Genomic DNA, 27,292 nt, shown 5'->3' on the forward strand with positions numbered 1-27,292 from the left:
ACTCAATGTTACTGGGGACTTTCAACCATCCATAAATAGCAAAAACTGGAATAAGGATTATAACAGCAGCGCAAGGTACTTTTATAGGAATTAAACTTAATATAAAATGGGGGTTGTAACTTATAAGCTTTTGTCCTTCCCTCCCTCATTACTTAGCTTCCTCCCCTCCCGCACTCCCTGCAAAATACTCATCTGGGATGACCTGGCGACAAAAAAGGGCCCTTTACAGAGGCCTGACAGGCACTGCAGAAGATGACAGTACACATCCCTTTAAGAGTTCTCAAATTCTCATTTCCATTCCACATTCAGACTTGGAAATTGCTAATTCACCCGTGTCTCGACATAAATAAAACACAATAAAATCATAGTTCCTTTTCTCAAAGATTATTCTTCAGAGAAGGCTCGGAAGACATTCTAGGACTTAACCTTGGATTTAGGTTCCTGCACCCCACCCTCTGCCAGCGTCCACGTGACGCTTCCACCTTTGCCCGCCCGCTCTCACTACGCAGAGCAAAGACCCCGCCCCGAGGTGACACCTCCTGCAAAAAAGGTCCTGGGGGCGGGGGCTGCCTTGATTGGCCAGGACTCCTGTGTCACGCGGCTCCGCCCCTCGGCCTATCTCACCCCACCAGGCCCCGGCGTGGAGAGAGGATGCCGGGTCGCAATTGGCTGGCCTAGGCGGAGACGGATGACGCAAGGGGAGGTGGGGCCTGGCCGAGCCTTGATTGGCCGTGGTGCGCAAGGGCGCGGATCGTGGTCCAGGCCGTGAGCTGCTGTGGTCGCCGGTGCAGATTAACTCTGCTGCGCGCCGTGCAAGATGCGGAAGGTGGTTTTGATCACCGGGGCGAGCAGGTGAGGCTTCCTACGGAACCCCGGAGGCTAAGTTCCGGGTTTGCGGGGAAGCGCAGGTCGGTGACTCTGGACTCACTTCGTTGGGGATTCCACAGAGACCCTGCCCTGCCTTTCTCTGGGCCTCCCAAGAGGTGTGGTCAGGCCTGCCCCTGTGGGTGCTTGGTAATTGGCGCTCTGAATTAAACATGACAGTGGAGAGGGAAACCAGAGCTCCAGTTACTGATCAGCCTGACAGTGATCCTGAGCCCTGGAGTGCTCTCAAGGGACCTGACGGTTCCATTCAGACTCTGCCATCCTCTCCATCAGAGACCCAGACCCCATTAGTTACTGTAGGTACCCTCAGTTTACTTTAACCCTAAACACGCCGTGTGTCTTACACTCCGGGAGTTTAAATGTCAGCCTCCACGAACTTTACGACAATGGGAGATTTCATTCCTGCAGCACGTCTCGCATACTCTCCCCAGAAACAAATCGAAGGATCAGTCGCCTCCTGTTTAAAGCTTGTCCTAAAGCAGTCACCAGTTCATACCTGTTCCAGGCTTGCTCATTTGACCCTTGCCCTACTTTGTTGCCTACTAGACTTCTTATTTGTCTGCGAAGTTTGTGTGGAGGATGAAACCGACCAACCTTTCTCCGAGCTGGTTACATTGATATTTTCGAGGAATTCATACAGATCTTAACTATGTCCGTGCTAACTAAGCCCCTGTAGGAGGGGTTTCTCATAGGCTTTTGTTGGCGGGTCCTCTCCTTTAGGTCAACTGTTTTAGTGGAAGGTGCATACAGAAGTCAGGCCTGATCTTGTGTTTCTTTTTTATTCATTGTGGTATGTGCAGTTGTATATTTATACTAACGGTCTTGCCCTTTTGAAGGAAGGATCAAGAGGCCTATATATGTTTGCTACTCCTGGCAGGGCCACCCGATTCTGTGAACTCCAGACTCACTTTGATGTTCGATTTGCTGGCAGTCTACCTGAGAATTTATTAGTGCGCAGGATGTCATTGCTGCCAGCAACTGGCCCCATCTGCTGGGCACTCTTCATAGCGCTCTTTCTGACCTAGTGTGTCTAAGGTTTCAGTGAGCTATGCTCATTCATCCCTGCTTCTCTGTCTTCCTCTCCTTGTATTCATACTTTCTGTCTACTTGCTCTGAGGGCCTTTTCTTCCTCTTGATTGTCCTGCTGTGACTTAGTAGTTGACAGGTCGTCAACCTCCTGCCATGCTACTGTGCTTTCTCCTGGGGGATAGGAGAGCGGAACAGAAACGCCCCCGTTCACTCATCGGGATTGTGGTCACCCTAATAGCAACAGCACCAAGAGGAGGTAGAACACTTGCCTTTGAGGGACCTAGACAGCACAAGAAAATGGGGACATAATAAACAGCCTATAAGGTCCTCTTCACAGCGTTTGCTGGTATATATTAAATCCCAACACAACAGGTACCGCAAACCCTACTTCCTGTGTCATTGAACTATTTTAGAGGGGAACAACTAGATGTGAGCCTAATCAAGTGACTTATGAGGGGGTTCCTTCCTTCACGTGATGTTTGGGTATTTTCTGTCTGCCCACGCTTCTTGTTGAAGCTCATGTTGACACAGGCAGGTGTCTGAACCAGAGAGAAATGTTTTAATGTCCAACCATTTCAGTGAGCTCACGCCCTGTGCCTGGATTGTCTCCTCAGTGGCATTGGGCTGGCCCTCTGCAGTCGGCTGCTGGCAAAAGACGACGAGCTTCACCTGTGTTTGGCGTGTAGGAACCTGAGCAAAGCCGGAGCCGTTCGTGATGCCCTGCTGGCCTCTCACCCCTCCGCCCAAGTCAGCATTGTGCAGATGGATGTCAGCAGCCTGCGGTCGGTGGTCCAGGGTGCAAAGGAAGTCAAGCAAAAGTACGTCACCTTTCGACAGATGCGGTAGTGCCGCATAGCGGTTAATCAAATGAGAAAGGACAGGGAAGTAAGGGGCAGTAAATGAGAAGTAAATGTGGGACTGGAAAACGCGTTGTGCTGAGGGAACCTGTGCAGAATGACCTCAGAGCCCTGAGAGCTTGGAAGTACCCTTTCCAGTGGGCAAACGCTCATTATGTCCGACACCAGGTCTCTCCACCCACAGTCCTCTGTTCGGCTGGAACCCATAAGAAATACTGATGCTGTTTTTATCTAGATAGAGACACTATGGCAATGCTTTCATCTTTGAATACACTGATTACATTGTTTGCTTGAAGCCAGAGCTTCATTTCCACATTTTACTAAGCCTTGCTTTTCCGTGCCTAGGAAAAGAAGTTCCTATTACTGAAGTTTGATAATAATTAACCTGGGGTCCCACTGGCTTCACCTCCATGATGAGCGGCGGCTATAGTGGCAACAGTGTCATCACTTAAAATAGTCGTTTCAATAGTTTGGACCATATGGTTATTATATAGCATGATCAAGAAATGCAGGTGCACAATCCGTATTGTCAGCCAAGCATATATTCCAAAGGTCCAGTTTTATTAGCTGTGGATGTGTCCTCGATTACGTGGAGGACACAGTGTGCTGCCTAGGGTTCCGGGAGATACTATGAGCATGTGTGTTGCTTGAGTATCATGGGAGCACCTACTGCCTGCTTTGATCCTCCTTCCAAAGGGATGTATTTATATTAAGGCTTATGAAGTTCCAGAACTGGAAAAGCTCACTCAGGTTTGCATTTCTCAGCTTCACCATGATACGCATTCTAGAGCAGGCCCACTGAGAATACCTAATTCCCACAGGGCATTTACAGTGTCAGGGTAGGAGAGTGGCCACTGATCAGTTTATGATACACAGGCCCTAGCCATGAGCACTGATTGGTTTCCACTTGGGTTTTCTGTTTTGGTAGATACCAAGCCATTCAGATTCTGGCGCTGATCGGTCCAGTCAGGCCTGCTATACATGATGTAAATTTAACTTGTCGACTATGGAAGAAGGGCAGTAGCTTTGTAAAAGGAGGACGGGGAGGGGGATGGTTTGATAGAGGATGTTCAGTGCCTGATTGGTGGGCCACAGTTGGATTTTTCTATAGAAATTTAACTTGAAAGCCCAATTGAAACCACCCAGAGCAAAGATACTCACTATGGCTAGAGAAACTGTTGAGAAAGAACTATTTAACCCTGGTGTTTCATGGCCTGCATGGACATCTTAATTGGTTCAGAAAGGGTTTTTCTGCCCTTGGACCTTCTGTATTCTAGGGAAGGAGTGCACTCTTGTCTTGTCTTTTCTAATAATGTCATTTTGGCATTTTGTTTGTAGGTTTCAAAGATTAGACTACTTATATCTGAATGCTGGGATCATGCCTAATCCCCAGCTAAATTTCAAAGCGTTTTTCTTGGGCATCTTTTCAAGGTAATTTTTATGTTCTAGATCAGTGGTTCTCAGCCTGTGGGTTATAACCCATTCATGGGTGGGGGAAGCTCAAACAACCCTTTCAGAGGGGTCGCATATCAGATAGCGTACATATCAGATATTTACATTACGATTCATAACTAGCAAAATTACATTTATGAAGTATCAATGAAAATAATTTTATGGTGTGTGGGGGGGGTCACCACAACATGAGGAACTGTATTAAAGGGTCGCAGCGTTAGGAAGATTGAGAACCACGGTTCTAGATGAACCAATTGCAAGAAAGGTATTCATTCATTCTGCTGCCATGGTTTTTGCCTTTGTTGGGTGAGGGGACACTGAGGAGGATGAAGATACATGGACAGGAGGAGTTGATCCATAGTAGGCACGTCAAGTACTCGTCTTTGTGGAGAACGCCACACATTGTCATGATTTTTTATAATGTTCTAAGTCTCTGTAACATTCCATATTATCAGATGGTTCATGCCGTCAGTGTTTGATTTGGCTAAATGTGCCGCTGGCGGAACCGTCCTAGATATGCGGCATTCTTAGCTTCCTGCACCTAGCAGGCTGCATCAGAAGATGCCTAGCTACATGGCAGGTATTCTGGCCAGTAGGCTAAGAGGGTGTGGATAACCCATGTCTGCCTGAGAGATTCTCAATATGCACAAGTCTAGTGGCTTTCAAAGCTATCTAGCCATAAACCAGAGTCAGAAATAAGTCTGGTTTGCAACCCAGTGAGTTTATTCATAGAGGTTTTTGATGTGAGCTACATGTTTACTTTCTCTTCACTTTTCTCCAGTGAAGATAAAACATGAACAGATCCCACTACTAAGCTGTTTGATGCTTCTAGAACTCCTAGTGAAAAAGACAACCTGCTTAACTTTTTCAGTAATCAAACACACTTGACATGGCTGAAGACCTTTTCTCAAAGGCGTAGCTGTGATTGCCCAAGAATAATTTACATGTAATCTGATTGGGTAGTGGGGACAGACGAGCATGTTAAGTACATTCGTGAATTGGTGGGGTGGGGGGACAAGCATTTAGTAACTCATTTAATACTCACACATGTCCAAGAAGTTGGTATTTTGTCATTATAATTTCAAAGAAGGTCTCTCTGTGTGTAATATCTTTAATATTTTCAGTTAAAGGAGCGTTAAAAGTCACCCCACTGTCTTCTGCTGTTTCAGAAATGTGGTTCATATGTTCTCCACAGCGGAAGGACTGTTGACCCAGAATGACAAGGTCACTGCTGATGGGTTCCAGGAGGTGTTTGAAACCAATCTCTTTGGCCACTTTATCCTGGTAAAAAAAAAAAAGGCTTGGGTCCTACTAATTCCATCCTGTTACTGTGATCGCTGCAGCATGAATGGACACGTGACTGTGTTGTGAAGGCTCCTTCATGTCTGGTTACCATGAAACCTTTGAGTCATGGAGTCTGTCCCCTGGCCTCTGGAAATGTTGCTTACCTAGAGAACAGAGGAAGCAGATTCCCAGACCCCAGTCACCTATTGGAAATGACGTGCATAACGGCAGAGAAAGCACGTTAGTTCTGCCCTAAGTAGTTCTACAAACTGGGCTTGGCATCAGATAGGCTAGGATAGCCAGCATGCTGTCGTTAGACACAGATAGCCCGGGATAGCCAGCATGCTGTCGTTAGACACAGATGCAGAGGTGGCTTTTCATTATCATGCTTCCTTCTTAAGAGCCCATACCTGGAAGTACATACAATTCCAGGCACATAGAGCAGGTTCAGCATGAGGTGTGTGACTTATCTAGTGTGTTCTGTGAGGTTGCCTCTGGCTCGCTCTTATGGGACAGCTTGCACAATAATTGAGAAGTGATGGCTCACACCCGTATCCCAACACTTAGGCTGAGATTGGAGGATTGCTGCAAGCTTGAGGCCATCTGGGGCTACAGTGTGAGCCTCTTTCTCAAAGCAATGCCTTCTACTTCAGTTAGGTTTAGGAATCCGACCGCAGTTCATGAATTTAGGGGTCGTGTAAATGAACAAACAGATCCATTGCTGGTTTGATTAGCATGTAAGAATGCTGAGCTGGCACCCATTGTGGTGGTAGAGTGGGGATTCTTTCTGTGAGCTCCAGGTTCAGCGAGGTCTTGCTGCTGAGGAGTGGGACTTGGTTTTATCTATGGGGTTCTTCCCGATTGTGTTCGGCTCATTTGCATGGGGCACATCTGGAGGCTTTGTTGGTAGATTTTTCTCTAATGAACTAATGTTTTCCAGTAGTTGTAGATTTACAAAACTTTTGCAAAGATAGTAAGTACAGCGAGTTCTTGTGCATCCTGTATTCAGTTTCTCTTATTAACATTTGATGTCAGTATGGTACATTTGTCAGAATAAATGATACAGTACTGGTATGTTATTAAGTAAGTCTATACTAACTTAAGTTGCCAGTGTTCTAAAGTCTCACTATCAGCTCTGGGATTCGATCCAGGGCACCACATACATTCATTTTATAGTCAAGGTCCCTTAGGATCTTTGTTGTGGGAGTTTCACAGTCTTGCCTTGTTTTTGAGGACCTCACAGTTCATGGGCTTGCTACCCAGGTGTTTCACAGACTGTCTCTCAGATTTCCTGATGTTTAGCTCATGGTTAGTCTGCAGAATGTTTTTGGAAAGACTGTAATATAAATTCCTTTCTCATCACCTCATATCAAGAGTACATGTTCCAAGGTTAGGCATGTTTGGCACGTGTTTATAATCCCAGCACTTGGGAGACAGAGGCAGGAAGATGGAGAGTTCAGAGCCAGCCTGGCTCAGAATGACGATGACAGAGTTTATGGCCTTTCCTTGTTGGCCTGATCACCTGACTTGGAGTGTCTTATCGGGTGTTTTAAATTGTTAGCATGTGCCCCTCAGTGGATTGTGAAGCTTTTTTAATCTGTGTCTTCTTCACTCAGATCCGGGAACTGGAACCCCTTCTCTGCCACAGCGACAGCCCCTCCCAGCTCATCTGGACCTCTTCTCGTAATGCCAAGAAATCTAACTTCAGCCTTGAGGATATCCAGCACAGCAAAGGCCCGGAACCCTACAGCTCCTCCAAATACGCTACTGACCTTCTGAATGTGGCTTTGAACAGGAATTTCAACCAGAAGGCAAGGCTGGTCTCAGAGACCCAGAAGTTAACCATCAAAAGTCGCTATTTCTAGAGCGTGGCTGGCTTCCCCTAACTCTCATAGTGAAAGCCTCAGGGGAGGGATAAACAGCTCCTGTCCTCTTAAGGAGGTGCAGATTGTTTACCAGGCTGTATTCTTCAGGAACGCTGGCCTCTGCTAACAGACGCCCTTGCCCACTTCCAGTGCTGTACTCTCCTCCTGTGATGTCACTGAATGTCACCCCTCTACAGCTGGGTGGCTTTCAGTCTTCCAGTTTTCAGAAGAGAACTCTTAAGTTTGGAGAAGAGGAGTCATGTGCTCAAAGGTCACATGACTTGTGAATGGCAGCGCTCGCGGTAGCGTTCAAGGCTAACTTTTTCCCTGCTAAGCCTCACGCCTTTTAGCCTCTGTCGTGCCAGTGACTGAAAGGCAGCCAGATGTCATAAACCTTCTGGAAGGTCATGATAAGATTCTGCTCTGTTTCTGTAAGGTTACGGAGTATAGAAAGGGGGAAATAACCTTGTCGGTCCTGCTGCTTCTACTGACCACAGCCACCTGGAAATCCCTGCTGCCATGGATCAACCGATTGCCCAGGTCCAGAATCTTAACGGGAATTCTTGTCTTTTTCCATGGGCATTTTCTGGTTTTCATTGCAGCTCGGAGTTCGTGTGTTGGTCCAACTATGCATTTCCTTCTAGCATTTTTGAGATCTTTAAAACCTGTCCAAATCCTGTTGATTCTCCCTTTTCAGAAGGCCGGGTCAAGCTGAATTTGTTCTATTTTTCATAAAAAGCTCTGGGATTTTTTTTACATTCTAGTTGTCAAGTAAGGTGTGGAATTTTATCTTTTTGAAGAAAGAGGGAGAGTGATTAAGTTGGTGAAGCTGTCTTAAAGTCTGTCAGATTTGTTTTCAGCCCATGATTTTTCTTTTTTCAGCATTCCCAAGCAAGAATTAGAAAGAATTACATTGGTGGATTCCATTTGAAGGCTTTCTAATGATATCTTCCATACTTTTGACTTACCTTTTCAACAAATTAATCATTGTTTTAGTTTTTTTGGTGTTGGGGATCAAACCTGGGGCTTTGCACTTGGTACCATTTCACTTGAGCTGTGACCTCAGCTCTCTGGTGACCTCAGCTCTCTGGTGACAGGTTTCTGTCTTATCTTTCTGTCTCTCTTTCTTCAGCATCTTTATATTCCAGGCTGGCCTCAAACACCATCACACCTGATTTTATACATGCCAGGCAAGCACTCTGTCAACTGAGCTACAGCCCTAGAGCAACCCAGCTTCCCTTTTGAGACAAGGTGTCACTATGTAACTTTGACTGGCCTTGGACTGTTATGTAGTTTATGTGAGCCTCAAATTCAAAATTCTGCCTCTTCCCAAGGGCTAGAATTACAGGAATGAGCTACTTTTTATGGCCATTTTCTACTTTTTATTTAAAAGGAAAGAGAGAGAACGAGATTAAAAGTTGCAAGAATGAGTTAAATTAGTCATTCTAACAATAATATAAAATGTAATAAAATTAATTACGGAGCTGTAGGGCTTACTATGGTTGGCACAGGGTAATTCTTATTACCTTAATCCCTGTATTAACTGAGGCTTTCTTTATAGAGACATATATATATGTATATATACATATAATATATATGTTTGTGTGTGTATAAATGTAAACATATACACACAAGTGTACGATAGATCCTTACATAGTGATCAGGCCTTCACTCAGGACCTGGCTAGAGATCTTGAGTTGAAGGTCTTTGTTCCTCCTGATGCCAAGAGCGTCCAACTCAGCTATGTTCCTATAGGTCAGTGGTTCTAAACTGTCCTAATGCTGTGGCCCTTTTATTTATGTATTTATTTAATTATTTATTTATTTTATTATTTATTTATTTATTTTTGTTTTTTTTGAGACAGGGTTTCTCTGTAGCTTTGGAGTCTGTCCTGGAACTAGCTCTTGTAGACCAGGCTGGCCTCGAACTCACAAAGATCCACTTGCCTCTGCCTCCCAAGTGTGCTGTGACCCTTTTAATATAGTTATCATGTTGTGATGACCCCCCAACCATAAAATTATTTTTGTTGCTACTTCATAACTGTAGTTTTGTTACTGTTATTTCTTGTATTATAAATGTTTTTGAGGTAGAAGTTTGCCATAAGGGTTGTAACCCACAGATTGAGAACCTCTGCTTTAGGGAAACAGCATATTTTTAAATTTAGCAACTGTATTTAATTAATCAGAAGCAAGTTGAAGGCAAGAATTAAACTCAGTAAGCCCATTATATACTTATTGGGGGTGATGAATTGGTCTTTAATTAAGCCAGTAATAGAAAATCTTTGTAGTCAGGCCCCATTTCCTTTCCCATCATCAAGATCGGCTCTTCTTTAAACTATAAGTGTCTTGAGAACAGACTTCATCTTGCTAATAACTTTTGCTTCCTGGTCCTAGGAAGTGATTTTAGACTTAAATGGCCCTACTAAGCGACAAAGACGCATGAGAGTGCAAACCTTCCATTCCCTGTTTTCCCGGCTTGTATGTGTCTTTTATTAACGGGCATCCGTGAACTGAGTCAGTATGCATTGAGTGACAATCTCAGACGACTCTCCTGTGTTCCCAGGGTCTGTATTCCAGTGTGATTTGCCCAGGCGTAGTACTGACCAATCTGACATACGGAATTCTGCCGCCCTTTGTGTGGACATTGCTCTTGCCGCTGTTATGGCTGGTAAGTGGTAAACATTGGTCTTTTTCTTTTAATTCTGGGTTCTGAAATATTAAGAATTCAACTCTGAGTGACAGACTTCTGTTCGGCTTGACGTTTTTAATATGCAGTAATCATAAATGCAAATTTTCTTTCTTGAATCTAAATGAGAAAAGCTTACTCTTTGTTACTGCTCTAAATAGCCACATAACAACTATTGTTTTCTTTTCGTCAGATTCGCTTTTTTGCAAACGCTTTCACTCTGACACCGTACAATGGAGCAGAAGCGCTGGTATGTTACTAGAGTTTTAGTCTACAACATGGCTTAGTGATGGGAGGGTGCACGTTCCTGATGGCAGTGAGCACTGTCTGGGTAAAAGGCTGTAAGGCGGTGATTCTCAGCTTCTGAGTTGTGATCCCTTTGGGATCTAATGGCTGTTTCCCAGGGGTCACACATCAAATATTTACATTAGAATTCATAACAGTAGCAAAATTAGAGTTATGAAGTAGCAACGAAATAATTTTATGGTTGGGGGTCACCACAATATGAGGACCTGTATTATTAAAGGGTTGCAGCTTTAGGAAGGTTGAGAACCGCTGCTCGAAGGGAACAAGCTCTGTGGACAAGCAAGTTCCATTTGGGACTAAGGTAAGTATTGTGTTACACACAAGATATCAGAAGTTTGACAATTAACGTCTGCTATGATGTTAGATACCTGACTATAGACAACACACTTTTATAGAAGCAAGCTGCACGAAGAGCCACAGGACACTGTCGAGTCAGTTAAAGCAAGGAGGTGACTCGTGAATGAGTTCCCATGGGGAAGGTGTGCCTTGTGGGATAAACATCAAGGCAACAAGCCCTCTTGTCACCTAACGAGTTTCCTTCCTGGAGCCGGCAGGTGGCTCTGTGGTTAAGAACACATACTCTTATAGATTCTCAGCACCCATGTGGCATAACTGTCTTTAACTCCAGTTTCAGGAGCTCCAACATTTTTTTCTGACCTCCACAGGCATCTGGTATGCACGTGGTACAGACGTGTATGCAAATAAAACACTCATCCACATAAAATATATCTAAAGAAAAAAAAGTAAAGATTTTTCTTCCTATCTTGGTACTAGAGGATCAAGGTATAAGAGGATCTTATTAGGAAAATAGGATTTCCTTGAATGGTGCCTAACGGTGGGCTGTGTGTGTTTCCTCGTCCAGGACAGGCATTGCTGTTGAGCTATAGTTGTATTTTCTTGTATATTACACTCAGAACCCCAGCGCTCCACGGACAGCCTCTACTTGTGGTTCAGAATTCTCACCCAAGACGAGACTTGCCATCTGTTCTTTATGCCTTCTGATTGGAATCCTGTTGTCTTAGTTCTCACTCGTGGTACTCAATCTACTGAGTCCTGACTTTTGTCCTAGAAACTTGAGGGCTAGTACTGTGGGGTCCAGGCTTGACTGCTTCTTAAATCTTGACCAAATTGAGTTTGGGGGAAACATGAAGGGAATGATAAGAATTAAAGAATCAAATACGTTCTTGTGTAGACACAAATTAATTGTGAAAACAAGTGCTTTTAGATTGGTTTGGTATAGATCCTAAGAAATAGGAAGCGTTAGTGTGAAGTCCTTGAGGGATTTCTCATTCTGTACATCTGTGTCTGGGGTCACATATGTTCTGAGCATCAGTGGTGTGGGATATATTTAGAAGAGAAAAATCCTCTGATACTAAGTAGCTTAGAGTTAAGTTTGTGAAAGTAATGAATCCATATAATAGGCTAGGAAGCAAGACATCTTGTCATTGGGTGGGGAATATGGGACCCACTGGGACTGGTGTCATCAGAACTGACTGATTAGAGTGGAGCTAGATCTGGGCTCTGAGGGACCAGGTGATTTGGATAGGATGAGCACCAGGATCCTAGTGTTGCAGTTGAAAAACTTCGTTGTGAAGGACTGGAGAAACAGCTCAGTGGTGAGTACTGCTGGCCTTGTTGAGGACCCAGCACTCATATGGCAGCTCACAACTGTAGCTCCACTTCCAAGAGTTCTGATGCCTCTGTAGGCATGTACATATATGCAGGAAAAATACCCATAGAATAAAAATAAATGTTAAAATCCATGGTGATCTTGCTATAATTTTCTGAGATGTACGTGAGTAGAAGGGCATCATCCCAAACATCATCCTCCGATGTCTGGAGATGCTGGCAGGGGCGGGGAGGAGGGGGGATGGGATGGTAGGGCATCATGTGGGCAGTTAGGGTCTCCCTCAATGGCTGTGTATGTTTTGCCTCCTCAGGAGGGGAGTTTGAGCTTGAGCGAAGGCATAGGCCAAACATGAGGATGTCAGAATTATGGTTACCATTCAGATCCAAGTTCTCTGGTTCCTGGCTTGGAACCCTCAAGCGTGTTTTTCATCCATCTATTTTATATAAAATAAGAACCAGAGGAGTGAATGGAAGCAGGGGCATTGCAGAGACTCATTAGATCTTTAACAATACAAATACAATCTGATGGCTCAGTGGCATGGAATAGGAAGTTTAGAAATTGGCCCTTAAATGTACGGAGATTTAGTGTGTGTTAATAATCAGAGTTGGAGGGAAAGGATGCCCTTTTTAGCAAGGATGTAGCCAAAAGAGAGAGTATGATCATCATTCCCTGCCTTCCACCAAAATAATGTTCTAGATAGGTGAAGGGTTTATATATCAAAATTAAAGCCTAAAATTCTTAGAAGAAAATATGGGGAATTTATGGGACATTTCAGAATGCAAAGACTTACCTAAGTGTGGACACTCTAAAAGAGTGGAAATTAAAATAAACTTTGTGTGGTCCCAAAGTCCACTATACATAAAGCAGAAGGCAGAATACAAGCATCTGTCTTAGATCAAGGTAAATATTTTCTTAGTAAATCGAGACTCCCAGCAAAGGGAAGACAGCACTTGTCGGAGTCACAGGCAAAAAAGTCAGACATAAGGATTCTAAACATTCTCAGTCACGTGAAAAGATTCTTCATCACAGTGATGCTGAGAGAAGTGCAAATTCAATCTATAATTCAGAGCTCAGCTCAGATGAGCAAAGCTTAGGACATCTGATCCAGGACTGTGGTGGCTGGTGATAAGGAAGTAGAACGCTTGTGCATGGCACAGCTCCAGTGGAGAACTCACGGGTAAGGTGAGCCAAGTATTAAAGGCGCATACCCTTCACCAGGAACTTCCATCTTTGGCATTTCTTCTGTAGATGTACTCATCATCCATCGTGGTTTAGTTTGTGATCATAGAGACTGCAGTCTGCTGCATATATCCTTTAATTAAAAGCTGAACATACTAGTTACAGCTCATGCCCAGGATGGGTTGCTGTGTTTCCAAACGCCACAAAACAGCTCAGTATACACGGACTGGAAAATTTGCAGGTTTGTTGTTCAAGAGAAAACCTCTGTGTGTTATGCTTCCATTTAAGAGAGAAGGATGTGTTTCTCAACGCAGGTATTTCTTGGCATTGCTCCCAAGAGTGGGTTACTCCCAGAGGTGTAAGCTAAGTGGCTGCAAAATAGGAAAGGAAAGAAGACTTCCTTTCTGTGCTGTGTACATCTTGTGGACATGTGCATCTTCTCACTGATAATATCCCAGCGACCTGTGCTTTGCTGTGGTGTGGGCAGACAGTAACACTGAACTAACCAGTGTCTGAGACACGGGTTTATATGGGGATTAAGTTTTTTTTGCTTAGGTTAGCTCTTAAAGTCTACTGTGAAGCAGGCTGCCTTATATTCTCCCTTCAGAACATGACAGCACTTTCCAAAGATCCTTAGGTTAGCTGCTGCTTTTTGAGAGGACTCTTGCGATTTCACGATGGCAAATCTCGCTTGCTTGGGGCAGGAGCGATGTCACTGACGTGCTTTATCCTTCCAGGTGTGGCTTTTCCACCAAAAACCTGAGTCTCTCAACCCTCTGACCAAATACCTGAGCTCCACCACAGGCTTCGGGACTAATTACGTCAAGGACCAAAAGGTAAGTCGGTTTGTGTTGTCATGTGGAACATGCGCCAGTCAGATACTCCGGACCCATGACGCTGACAGATCAGACACACAGCTCTGTGCCTGAGCGCTCACTCTGGCGTCCTCAGGGTCTGTTTCATTGTTTTCTTCTCCCTCCCGTCTCAGAGCATCTTCTCCCCACTAAGCTGCTCTTACCTGTGTTTCTGTTGGTGTCTGCTTATCTTTCAGGTCCCACCTTCTTCTCAGTCTTCTGTGTCTCTCTAGACTGGGCCCTGTGCCCTGTTATTGGATTTCTCAGACCTGTTCTGGGTAGCACTCACTCTCAGCTGCCTCTGTCAGCATGTAAGCTTCGTGAGAGGGATTGTACCTACTTCCCTTGTATGCTGCTTCACCTGGGAGACTCTTACTAAATACATCCTGAGTTGTATGGAACAGAGAACGTCTTTCTTTGTGACAATAATATCTCTTGGTATTCACATTCTGTTTGAGATTATTAGCAGCATTGTTAGACAGATGCTTTGAAGAGATGGGTAAAATAGAGAAAATCAATTTCGTCTTTTGAAATCTTATCTTAAAAGTAATCATATAAAATTACATTGTGGGGGAAGTGAGAATATTTGCTTGGGACTACAAGAACACGCTGTAGCTTTGTCACGAGCAAGGTTTATTGTAGCCGCCTGCTTTTCCCATCCCCGTACTGAGGGTGCATTGGTATAAAATACAACTAGATTGGGCCAAGTAGGTGACCTGTCCGTTTGGCAGCAGCGTGAGTCCAGTGACAGCCAGCCTCGAATGCTGCTTCCCATGTCACCTGCCGGTAAAAACCAGCCTTTCGTAGAAAGCGTGTATTGGATACCAGTGACTTGGGAGCATTTTCAAGAAGTGGTTTCTCAGGCAGGTAGAGTTGACCCTTCGCACTGTCTTTCCTTGCTGGGCTCCCCACAGTGTATTAGCCCAGGCATGGCTTTGAGATGTTGAAACAGTTAAGCGGTGCAGAGGCGATGTAGTTGATCATGGCGTTTACATTCTCTCACCTGGAGCCCAGCGGATGAGACTTGAGTGATTGGGTTCAGGTGCTGCCTGAACCTCCTTTTAGTCCTGGCAAGGAGGGGGGCAATGCCCCTCCCTACCCTTCCCCTCCCCTCTATGATTGTTTATTTGTTTTTGTTTGGTTTTAGGACTGAGTCTCACCACATTACTCTGGCTGGCCTGGAACTCTGTCTTAGATAGGGCTTTTGTCATAAATGCTACAACAAAAGCCACTTGAGGGGGAAAGGGCTTATTAAGCACCTTATACTTCCACATCACAGTCCTTCATGGGAGAAGTCGGGGCAGGAGCCTGGAGTCACACACAGAAGCAGAGGTCATGCAGAACTGCTTACTGGCTTGCTCCCGGTGGCTTGCTCACTTTGCTTTCTGAAGTTAGCACCCAGGACCGTCATCCCAGAGATGGCACTGCCCTCAGGGTTCTCCCACATCCCTCACCAACCAAGAAAATGTCCCACAAGCCAATCTTGTGGGATCATTTTCCTCCATTGAGGGTCCGTCTTTCAAAATGAACCATAGTTTGTGTCACAATGGCATAAAGTGAGCCACACAAACTGGCTGCTTAACCAGGTTGACCTGCAGAAGCGGATTGCAGGTGTGCCTGCCTCTGCCGTCTGCCTAAGTACCACCATGCTCCCTGCTCTGAGTTGGGTTTTTTGTTTGTTTGTTTAACTCAAATTTGAGTTAACTACTGATACTTAACATTCAAAATGATATATTTTGTGAAATTCTGTTGCAGTTTAATATGCTCACTTTAGACTTTCAGAGTTTATTTAAATTATTTAAATTTGCTATTTTATGACCTTACAGGGAGTAATTTACTTATCGGGGGAGAAAATGTTTAATTTTACAAACCCAGGCATTTTTATATAATTTTCTATGAAATTCATTGGAGAAGATATTTTAGCTTTTGATTCATTGGGAGAATTCTGCTCTCCCGTCTGCTGACTGATAGGGGGAACTAGGGACAGATCTTGGAGGAGGGCAGGTCATTGTCATCAGTGGTGTGTCCGTGAGTCTCCGTGCTGTGGTGACCTCCTCACCCAGGCATTTGTGGACCACCCTTAAACCCAGTTTGTCACCACGAAAAGACAAAACAACATGAAAGCAGGAAGAGGGAGGGGTGGGGGTGGAGGCATAAGGGAGGGTGGGATGAGTGTAATAAAGATGCAGAATTGTTGAGGAAGGAATTTAATTTTAAAAAAAAGGTGAGATTGGACAGGCGAGTTCTGTAACATCTCCAGTTTCTTTCTTTTTTTTTTTTTTTTCTGTTTTTGTTTTTGTTTTTTCGAGACAGGGTTTCTCCGTGGTTTTGGAGCCTGTCCTGGAACTAGTTCTTGTAGACTAGGCTGGTCTCGAACTCACAGAGATCCGCCTGCCTCTGCCTCCCGAGTGCTGGGATTAAAGGCATGCGCCACCACTGCCCGGCCATCTCCAGTTTCAAAATGAAGAACTAACAGGATTAAATGTGGATAAATGTTACATCCAAATTGTTAACAAGTTTCCTTAACCCTTAGTCTTTCATTTTTAAGACATCCTCTTTCACTGACTTGGAAAAAAAGAGCCTGATTGCAGCAGCTCAAAGTGGTTCTTCCTATCAGTTTAAAATAAGATTTTCTGCAGGAAGAACAAGAATGCAAAATAATAGTGACTTAAGATAAAATCTCCTATTTCTTACACACGGAAGCACTTTGGAGGGGGTGAGCATCTATAGGAATTCAGACCTGTAGCACGATTAATAAAAACCCAGAGACAGATATTGGGGTTCAACCTGAAGGTCAGGAAAACAAAATAGCCAGCCACTGGCTCTTACCTCTACCTCAGTTCGAAATGGCGATCCTGCCTCCAGGAATCTCAGAATGAGACTGTGTGTGAGAGCTGTCTCCTCGCGTATCACAGTCTTCTCTAGGGCTGGGATTAGGGGCGTGCACCACTACCTCTCTGTTTCTACGGCAAACTAGTCTGGCAACTGGAATTATAGGTGTGTGTCACCACTGCCTGCTCTGTGAGGCTGACCAGTGGGGCTGTTTTACTCTGATCTTTAGGCAGTCTTTATTTGTTAAAACACAAGTGAAACATCACTAGACTCTAGAGTTCCTCTCTCCCGTTTCCTTCAGCACTTGCTTGGGTGCTAGGAGACAGTAGGAAAAACACTTGCATTTCATATCTTTGCAGGCAGAGGGAGGTTTGGTGAGTGCTGAATTTACATGAGCATTTATGGCCTCAGTATTTCCCAGCGGTCCCTGAATGGTCCCTTCTGCCCCTTCCTAGCTTCCCGTTAAACTCATGGACGCCCTCCCTTCGCTTCCATGCGGTTTGTTTTATTTTTCTCTTGTAGTCATTTCTATTTGTGCTTGTTTTCCAGATGGACATAGACGAAGACACCGCCGAAAAATTTTATCAAACCTTATTGGAACTGGAAAAACGCGTTAGGATCACCATGGAAAAATCGGATCACCCCAGCTGATAGCGACATTCTCCTGAGCATCCAGTACCTTCTGTACCTTCCGGGGCACGTGGCTTTCTGTCGTGCTGGATGGTACACATTTGTCGTAAACCATAAGCCATGATGATCTCCTCTCCTACCTTTCAGAATGATCTCTATGACTCTGTGTGCGCACATGTGTGCAGGCATACACACACACGTGAGGAAAGATGGGCAAATAGAGGACCGAAGTAAATGCCCTCCAGAACAGTGTCCTTTCAGAATTGCTAGAGGCTTCCTGCACAGCATCTGCGTACAGCATTCTGTCACCTGGAGCCCAGCAGATGAGACTTGAGGGACTGGGTTCAGGTGCAGCCTGAACCTCCATTTAGTCCTGGCAAGGAGGGGGCAATGCCTCCTTTCCTTTTCCTTTCTTTTCCTTTCCTTTCCTCTATGATTGTTCCCCCCCCCCTTTATTTTCTTCTCCACGTTCTGCTTCAGATAATCTTACATGATCGTCCACCGAGCAGCCCCCACGTGACTGCCCACAGTCAGCCTCAGGAGCAAAGCGTGAGCACTTTGGGCCACGCGCATTATTTCTTTTCTTTCGAAGCATTTTGGGTTTTTTGGGGGTTTTTTTTTGTTGTTTTTTTTATCAGGGAGTGGAGGCCACGGTGAGCCTGGTCTTCAGTAACGTGCAGATGTGTTCATTATGAAGAGCTTATCTTCATGGTCGTATTTCACCGGAATTAAATTTATAGCAAAAATTATTTATTCACGTTTCAATAAAATGTCAAAACAAACAAACAGAAAAGTCTGAGACACTGCTACAAGGCCTAGTGCCGGCCTCTGGTGCACAGTGGAAGGAGGAAGAAATAGTTCATTTGTGTGTGTCAGATGATGAGTTTTCCAAATCCTTTTCTCTGTAAAACTGAAAGAGCCACACCTGAGCATCCTTTGGTGTGAGCCAGAATACTAAAGATGACTAGATATTTTTATCATAAATAAAGCCATTCCGTTACTTGGGATATAAGAAAGTCGGTAAAATTTTGAATAAAAGTAAAAAATGATATATTAATATAATTTCCCTACAGCTTGTGCTATGAAAATTTGATTTTGTTGACCAAGATTTTTTGTAAAGATACAGGTGAGAATGAGTGCATGCCTCTGTCCCTCCCCCATCTTTGGGAAAGGAGGGTGGAGCTTAGCATGGGGGCTGTTCTTTCTTCGCTTTCATCCACTCAGAACACCCATTTGGAAAAGGTTACTCCTACATGGTGAACTCACATTTCTCACGTGTGAACTCTTTGCTCTGTTGCTCACGGGTTTGCCGTGAGGAGGGGATTGACCACCTCGGCGTACTGTGAACATCCTTAGAGATCAGAAACCCAGAGCGTGGGGGTTCAGACACCCCCCCACCCCCCCACCCCCGTGAAGGGCACTGACCGACCACGGTCCTTTTGACAGTCGGTTCTGATCCCCAAGCATTTCCAGGAGACAGCATGGGGTGCTGCAGGATGGATTCTAGGCCCGGGGCTGGGTAGTCATAATCTAAACTGGCTTCAAGAGAGGGCAGTAGTTTGGGCTTGGGTTATTGGTGAGTTTGGAAAAGCATGTCCTTTTTCCAGTGTTGTCAACTTACGGATAGCAAGTTACTCATTTCTTTTTACCAGCTGGATTAGTAATTCCTCTGGTTTATTCTTGATACTGATAATCTCTTCATTGTCTTGTAGTGCAAGAGGTTTTCCATTTTGCTGGTGTTTTCAGAGCACCATGTTTCCGCCTCACTGAATTTTTTCTCTCCAGTTTCTTACATATTTTCCTTAGAGATTTTGGCTCTGCGTGTTTTAATTATCTTTTTAAAAAAACACTTAAGGTTACTTATTTAAAAGCTTTTCATCATGGCTGGTGTAAGTGTTTAATTATAAGCATTTAATGACAGAAGTATCCCTCTCAGCCTGGAATAACTGGGTCTCGTGTTTGCTGACATGCTGCCTTTCTTTTAGATTATTTTATTACTTTCTGTTGAGGTTTCCTTTTATGAATTATTAGAAATTATTTAATGTTGATACTTTTAGAGCTTTAAAAGGTTGGTACTTGACTGGGGAGATGGCTCGCTCAGTGGTTGAGAGTCCTGAGGACTCAGGTTTGATTCCCTGCTTAACCTGGTGGCTCTCAAAGATATGTAACTCCAGTTGCAGGGGATCCAGTGCCATCTCCTGGCCTCTGTGTACACCAGGCATGCATAAGATGCACAGGCATGCATGCAGACAAAACACCTGTACACATAGAGGTAAATAATTCTTATAAGAGTTGATACTAGCTTCTAGGTATAGTCTGTTGGGCTTTTCTAGTTTCAGCTTGGTATAGTCAGAGTGCATTGAGTCCTAGTTCTGTTTATGGCCCAGGATCTGATCTGCCTGGAGCAGTCTGTGGATTTTCCTTCACACCGTGCCTGCTCGTATTTCCTCCTTAGAACACTGGGATTGCTCTCTTTGTACCTTCTACAGAGTTCATGGCTGCTTTCCCAGCAGGTGTCGCATGGGAAGGCCACACCACTCTGTTGAAAGCAGTATTTCTCATCTTCGTATCAGTCTTCGTTTCTGCTATAATTTCCTGTGTTCAGTCCGCTTTTCTTGTTCTGTGTACATTTCTGCTTTCAGTTATTGCAAAATTTTGATGAATTTTATTGTTAATTTGTATTATTTATTTATTTTGCATGCTGGGGCACATTGAATTCAGGGCTGTGGAGTCCATCTTCTCCTCGTGGGTGATCCCTGGGCAGGCACGCTGTAGATGATAGTTGTCAGCTGAAGCTTTTAGTTGGTATTGTTTTGTTTCTTTCATGCCTCAGTGAGGTCTTTGATAGTTGATCAAATCTAACATTTCATCATGGACCTCAGGTTTTACCATCCTTATCAACCTTCTGAAAAACAAAACGAAACATTTACCTGAGGGCTGGAGAGATGGCTCAGCATTTAAGAGCTCTGACTGCTTTCCCAGGAAACCCAGGTTCGTTCCCAGCACACGCGTGGTAGCTCACGATCATCTCAAGTTCCAGGGGACCCTGTGTTCTCTCTGGCTTCTGTGGGCACCAGACACAAGTGGTGCACAGATATACATGCAGGCAAAATACTCATACACATAAAAATAAATCTTAAAAACAGAATCCCAAACTAAAAACCATTAATTTGTGGGGGGGGGGAGGAAGAGTATAAAGTTGTGATAAAACTAAAATCTCTGCATATCACCAAATGCTCCCCTTCTTACCCTAAAAGCCTCCTGATAGGCATCTAGGAGCAGGCTGCTGCCCAGGTTCCTTGTCCTGCTCCTCTCCAAGCTAACCTGGAGTGCACCCTCCCATCCAACCTATAGGAGCCCAGCCACATTTGAAGCCTTTACTCTGAGAGACATATACCAGTGTTGAATTACTTTTATTTTCCTTGTATTGATGGAGCGTGCTTTAGAAATCACCTATTTTTTTTTGTCAAGCTGTGTGTTCATGTATCTTACCATTTCCTGTTAGATTTTCAACCTTTGAATATAAGGGATATTATCTATATAATAAACAATGGAGCTCTTGTCTAAACATTTATTTATCTAAAGTTTGTACTTGTTTCTCTTGCTTATTGTCCTTTGACATACCAAAGGACCAGCTCCAAGACCTTTTGTTGTTCTGACTCATATTTATAGTTCAATCAATGGCTGGCATTTATGAGGCTCTTGATAAATATATGAACAATTGATTGAACAAGTGTTTATATGAATAAAAGAATCGTGCTATTTTGGTTGGCTCAGTTGATTTTTTTATTCTGCCAAAATTTTAAAAAGCTACAATTTATCTTAATTTGGAATAATGCTCAGAATACCAAGCTAGAGTTTACTGAGGCTCTGTCATGTTTTCTAATTTTAGAACATTATGTTACACTAATGAACATGCTTCCTTCTCATGCCGTTGTTGTCTGTACTTGCAAGTTAACGCCTAAAGGACAATTTGCCAGTGTTTATCAGAAGTTAAAGGGCATGAGCCTTCAGCAATTCAGCCTTTCTAAATGTATCCTAAAGATATAACTCAAACGCATACAGAGTGTCAGGATTACTGCCACCTTTTGGAAACCCTTGGTACTAATATGCTTCAAAAATTAAAATTGCTTGTATGTTGGAAGGATAAGTTGGTGCACACAATCTGTATGCTTTGTAACTGCCCTAGAGGGAGTTGGGATAACAACCTGTAATCAAAGCCAGTTGTGTGTCAGCGAAAAGGATGCGTGAATTCACATTAAAGTACTGTAAAACTATAAATAGCCTCGAAGCAGCTCAGCTGGAGCTTAGCTGCCAAAGGAGTGTGCCAAACATTTGAAAGATATTCAGCGTTCTGAGCTGTTCCGACTTTGGAATTGCAGATAAGGGATTTTAGGCCAACATAACAATGTTCACTGCGGCTTCTTTGTCCAGTCACAGCAGGAGAATACAGAGAACCTAAGCATGTTTCTCCAGCCTTTAGGACGCTGGACAAAGAATGATGTCATTTCCATAAAATTCAGTAAAAGTAATAGTATTATAAAACAAGCGTTTAAGAAAGGAATGAGGTAGTTTCATATGGATTGTGAGTTAGTTGGTTTAATAAAACCAGATTCTGTAGAAGACAGAATGTGTCCCTGCACTCACAGAGAAGAACAAGGGATCCTGGAATGTTGTGCACACAGGGCTGTTCCCTACACAGGGCTGTTCCCTCAAAGGGAGGGACATATAATTTGTTAAACCCCCAGAAGGCGAGGAGTGGACCTGATGCCTAGCCTGGTGACTCTGCGATAGAGACCGACCCTGAGTCTCCCCCAGACCCCTATCAGAAGTCTGTTTCCTCAGTTGATCTATAGAGCTTGTCTTTCTGGAAGGTGTCACATGGACTTTACAAAGATTTTTGATGTAGTCACATTTAATCTTTATCTAATCTACTTTGTTCCTCAAGATTTATGTATGCGTTAGCGTTCACACAGGATTGAATCAATTATGACCAGGGAAGTTTTCACCAAATTGTGCTGTGCTTAAATATGCCTAAAATAAACCACTCGGGGTCAGAAGAAACAACAGACAAGGGGAGGCTGTTTTCATCGCTACCTGCTCAGTGCAAAGGCAAAGCAAAAGAGCTGATAGCGGAAAGTGGGTTGCCCGTGACAGCTTCCAGATTTCTACATCCTCAGTGAAGAGGAAGACCAAGTGGAGATAATTCAGCCCTCCAAAACAGACAGACTGACAGACCACTCTGAAACAATCCACTCGTGACAGCAGCCTTTAAGAGGTGGTGGGATTTGTGGAATAGCCCAGGGCGATAGGTGTCAAGTTCTGGGGTGTGTCTTAGCCACCAGAGGTCACCCTTACCATGCAGCCTCTGGGTCAGGTGATTAGGACCCAGGCTAAGGTCAATAGGGCCTGAGTGAGGTACTTAGTACAGAAAGGATGACTGAGCTGTGGTGAAGGGATCGGGGCCAGTTGCTGGCGGATTCTTACTTGGGAAACTCCAGTCTGTGTTCCCTGTTGGGTAGTTGGTTTTTGCGTGCACCATGCTGATGACCCTGGGTGACTAGGGGAAGAGTGGAGGATGCACTCAGGGGTACTCCTTCCCCACTGTGCCCACGCCGAGGACAACTCGGAATTCTGGCCGTCTCACCAGACTCAAGTCCTAGTAATGATTCAGGAGTGATGACCACGTGGGTACTGGGTACTGTTGAGGCTAGCGCTTCCAGGCACTGGTCTAGCGTAAGCGTCCACGTTCCTGCTTTCAGTGTCTGATCCTGAGCCTCCCTTTTTGCTGGCCTCCGGGTTCTGTAGCCATTTAACACAGCTGGCGCTCCTGCAGTCCTGCAGATGTAACTGACTCTCTGGTAGTGGGGAATAATTTCAACAGATCCCCTTTGCTCTTCTTTGAATATAGTCGTCCTGGTTTGTTCTATTCAAACGAATGTGGAGCTGGCCAAAGTCAGAACATCTTACTTACTCTCTGAAGGAATCTTGGGGTTTTAGTTGAGTCATAATTGTCAAGGGAAAACGGGACATTTTAATATGTATGTGTTAATTTTTACATTACTCTGACCAAATACCTGAACGAAGCATCTTGGACTCCTCGCTGCTAATCTTGTCCTTTCATTCTCAATCCCATGCTAGAAAGGCGGCGGGAATGAACCCAGTCCCTCCCCCACTTCCAATTCTCTTCCTACATTAAGATGGCTTCCTCATACCTATGGCTACCGAGCAGGTCCAGGGAGTTGTACGTCTCATAGTGTTCAGAGATTTTGCTGCCTAGAACGTCCCGGAGTGAGGTGATGTTCCCAGTCCCAGAAAATGGACCCGTGTGCCATCTTAGAACCTCTTGATGCCATTTTTTCAGACATAACAGTCATCTATCTGGCTATTAAGATTATTATTTTAATTATATTTAATCATATTTAATAATCTCAGCTAAGATTATGATTATTTCACTCTTTAGCATCGTTGCAATCTGTCTCACTTCATCTGTACCCCCTCTCTTAACTGATCTCATTTTGACTGTGCCTCCAGCTTTGCCCTAATTCTAGTCCCAGCATTGGCTTCCCAGGTTCCTCGGCATCACATATAGCCAGGGTTGTCCATTTTCTGCCCTCCGTGCCAGCTTATTTTTAGTGGTATCCCCTCTCATTCTCAGAAGCCTTCCCGTTCAGATGAGCGACCACACTGGCAGCCTTAATAGGAAGCCTTTTGTTCTTCTGTTATCTGACCTCTTCCAGGTTCTCAGCTTGTTCACTCTTGGTTGCTTCCTGTTTCCTCTTCTGCCTGGAGCAAGTTGACCTCAACCAGGTCAGAAAGTCATATCCAGGTATGGCTGTGTCTAAAAGAAGGAAACAGCTACTCTCTTGGCTTCTTTTTCTTCAGAACAGAGATGTTTTTCCCCGAAGCAGTCAGTGGATGTCTCCTGTCTAATTGGCGAGTACTAAGCCACACACCCCTTTCAGAATAAATTACAGAATGACCGGGGTAGGCTTTGGTTGATTGCTTGTGGTAGAAAGGATGTTAGGGAATAATTTTAAAACAGTGACTTCCTGACTCAGTGCCTGCGTTGAATTTGTTCTGAGATCTGTTTATGTCACCAGCTGTCAGGATCCTCAGACTCAGGACTGCTTCCTTTTTTAGCTCTCGTGTGGGAAGAAGTGAGGTGTTGCTGGTGTTGTGAAGGGGCCTTGGAACCGATGGGAAATAGATTGGGTTCTTAGTCCTGCTTGCTGCCTATTCAGAATCGACCCAGGATCCTGACGCTCAGATCTCTCCCATAGATTTCTCACTTGTGACGATGACCCCTGACCCCGGCAGCAGTCGAAGCAGCCGGGCATTTTGTTTCTTTATCTCACTGTTCCTGTCTCACTTATGCTAAGATTTTAAACTGGGTTAGTGCTACATTTGCATGAGGATGCGTGTGTGCGCACATGTGTGTGTGTCTGTGTGTGTGTGTGTGTGTGTCTGTGTATTCATTCATGGGAAAACTCAAAGGCATAGCAAAGGGAAACAGCCCCTAAGAAAAACTACCTTCTGGAATATATGGGATCTCTGTTGTCTATTTGATCTTTATGATATAAAAAGCGTGTTCTAATCCAGCTTTTATTCCATGCTACTGTTCCTAAAGTGTGCTTATTGGCTCGCCGTAGTTCCTGGAGATGATTTATGGACAGAGTTTCCATGGTCACATCCTTGGAGCTAATTCAGCTTCGTTTCATTTCCCCTCTGGGTGCGCACCCTGATATTAGCATATTAAAGACTTAAGAGAAGTCCCATCTGGAGAAATTGATTCCAATGGTCTGACACAGGTTTCCCCAGGCTTATTTCAACTCTATGTCTTTCTTTAATAGCACTGAGCAAGATTTCTTGGAAAACCGATTGACTCTCAAGGTAATTCTTCCTGAATGAGCCGTCTTTACCACCAGGGGGCAGCATTGGGACATAGATAGTGAACAAATTTCCATTCTAAACCAAAATTCACTAATAAAGATTCACTCAAAGTAAGCACTTTCATATTTAGCTTCTTTTGGGGAAGTCATTTCACATATCCGAACTGAGGTTGAACTGGCTAACTTCTATAGCCTGTGCCAACTCCAAGGCCCTATGGCAAAAACCCAGGAGGAGAGGAAGATAACCTGTCCCCAGCATAACTTCGTTATGCTTATCTGTGTGATATTTAGGATAAAATAGCTAAGCAGGGATGAGCTGTGAACTTGTGAACCCAGGGATCTGATTGCTGATCTGGGGCACACCCTCCTGGGTGTGTACTTTTTTTGGCCCGAGGAGAGTTGGTTTTTGGGTAAAAGAAAAGTAGGTGTTTTCTGGTCCTTATGAAGAAGAGACCCTCACCTTGATGCTGTGACTATAATTATGGACGGTCTTGACTTTGTGGTTGCGGCACCTGCTGAACTTTCAGTACAGTGGTTTTTTTTTTGTTGTTGTTGTTTTTTTTCACTGTTTAACAGGACACTAATAGGTAGTGCTTTTGTGCAGAGACAAGCTACTGGGGACAGCCAGTTCACACCTGCAGGTTCTCTGCTCACTAGAGGCTCTGTTTTCTGGGGATGGTGTCAACAGTGATGTAACCTGTCCCGTGTCCTCGGAGCTCCCCGGAGAAGCAGCCAGGCTGTGCTCTGGCCAGTTCTCTTCCTATATAACTATTCCAAACACCGTTCTTTCTAATCCAAGTCTTATTTGCCTCATTTTCCTTCCCATTTAGGACCCGACTTACACTGAATTTATTATTTCAGATGGGCCTGGATGAAAACACTGGCAAATTTGTACCAAAATTTTCTGGAACTTAAAGTCTGGCTGACAAATGTAATGCTGACTAGAGAATAACCCCAGCACCCAGGAGGCTGCACAGTAGGACCTCAAGTTTGAGACTAGCTTGGGCTGTATAGCAAAAGCAGCCAAATCCAAACTGTGTTAGGACCACCATTCACACACAGGTTCTGAAACGATCACCTCCCGCTGGCCTGTGGCAAGCCACCACTTTGCTGGTGTGAAAGCCTCTAGTGAGCCATTATGTAACTGTGGGGTGCTTCCCTTTGCTTATATTCCCAAAGAAAGTGGTGTGTGTGTGTGTGTGTGTGTGTGTGTGTGTGTGTATGCACACATATGTATGCACAACATGGTCATATTCCCTAAGGAAATGGAGCATAAGAAAAATACCATATATATGTAAAACTTCATTTATTTGTTGACTTTTTAATTTTTGTTTTATGTGTGTGGGTGCTTTGCCTGCATGTACGTCTGTGGCCCATGTGTGTACAGTGCCCCACAGGCCAGAAGGGGGAGTTGGATCCCCTGGAACTGGAATTACAGTCAATTGTTAGCTGCCCCGTGGCTGCTAGGAATAGAGACCTGGTGCTCTGGTAGCCAGTCTCTTAACTGCTGGGCCGGCTCTCTAGCCCCTACATATATTCTCTAAATCCCTTCCTGTCTCTAACTCCAAACCTCCTCCCTTTCTCCGATGAACCTGCTCAACACCCACAGCTTTCATGGTCTGACATTGTCTGGCTCCCTTCTCCGCCTCCACAACTTCAGGAGGCCACTGGGCTGGTTGGGTACAGGCCTTCTGAGCCTGCTGGGAAGATGAATGTGGCAGGGTTGTGCAGAGGCCAGGGCTACGGGTTGCATCCCGCTTCTGAGGCTTGCCACTAAGAGATTCTGAACACATACTGTGACCTTTCTGGGTAATCAGAGTAAGGGTGAAAGCTTTCTTTTCATCAGGGAAAGGAGACAGAGACCTTGTCATCTCTCCTTCATACGTGGGTTCTTAACCGCTGATCCATCACC

General features: G+C 44.4%; 1 protein-coding gene across 2 annotated transcripts; it reads left to right on the forward strand.

Annotated features, from left to right (window-relative positions):
• Positions 1–690: 690 nt before the first annotated feature.
• Positions 691–21,255, forward strand: Hsd17b7 (hydroxysteroid 17-beta dehydrogenase 7). Of its 2 annotated transcripts, XM_050158210.1 has the most exons (9): positions 691–852; positions 2,529–2,732; positions 4,110–4,202; positions 5,393–5,507; positions 7,124–7,318; positions 9,935–10,039; positions 10,251–10,307; positions 13,910–14,008; positions 17,408–21,255. In XM_050158210.1, the coding sequence occupies exons 1-9, from the start codon at positions 818–820 to the stop codon at positions 17,507–17,509; spliced, it is 1,005 nt and encodes a 334-aa protein (XP_050014167.1). In that variant the 5' UTR covers positions 691–817; the 3' UTR covers positions 17,510–21,255. The 2 variants fall into 2 exon arrangements, with proteins under 2 accessions (XP_050014167.1, XP_050014168.1); XM_050158211.1 differs by lacking the exon at positions 4,110–4,202.
• Positions 21,256–27,292: the final 6,037 nt, after the last annotated feature.

The sequence above is a fragment of the Alexandromys fortis genome, unplaced genomic scaffold, assembly GCF_014885135.2.
Source record: "Alexandromys fortis isolate MF-2015 unplaced genomic scaffold, M_Fortis_MF-2015_v1.1 scaffold_106, whole genome shotgun sequence".
Classification (NCBI taxonomy): Eukaryota; Metazoa; Chordata; class Mammalia; order Rodentia; family Cricetidae; genus Alexandromys; species Alexandromys fortis.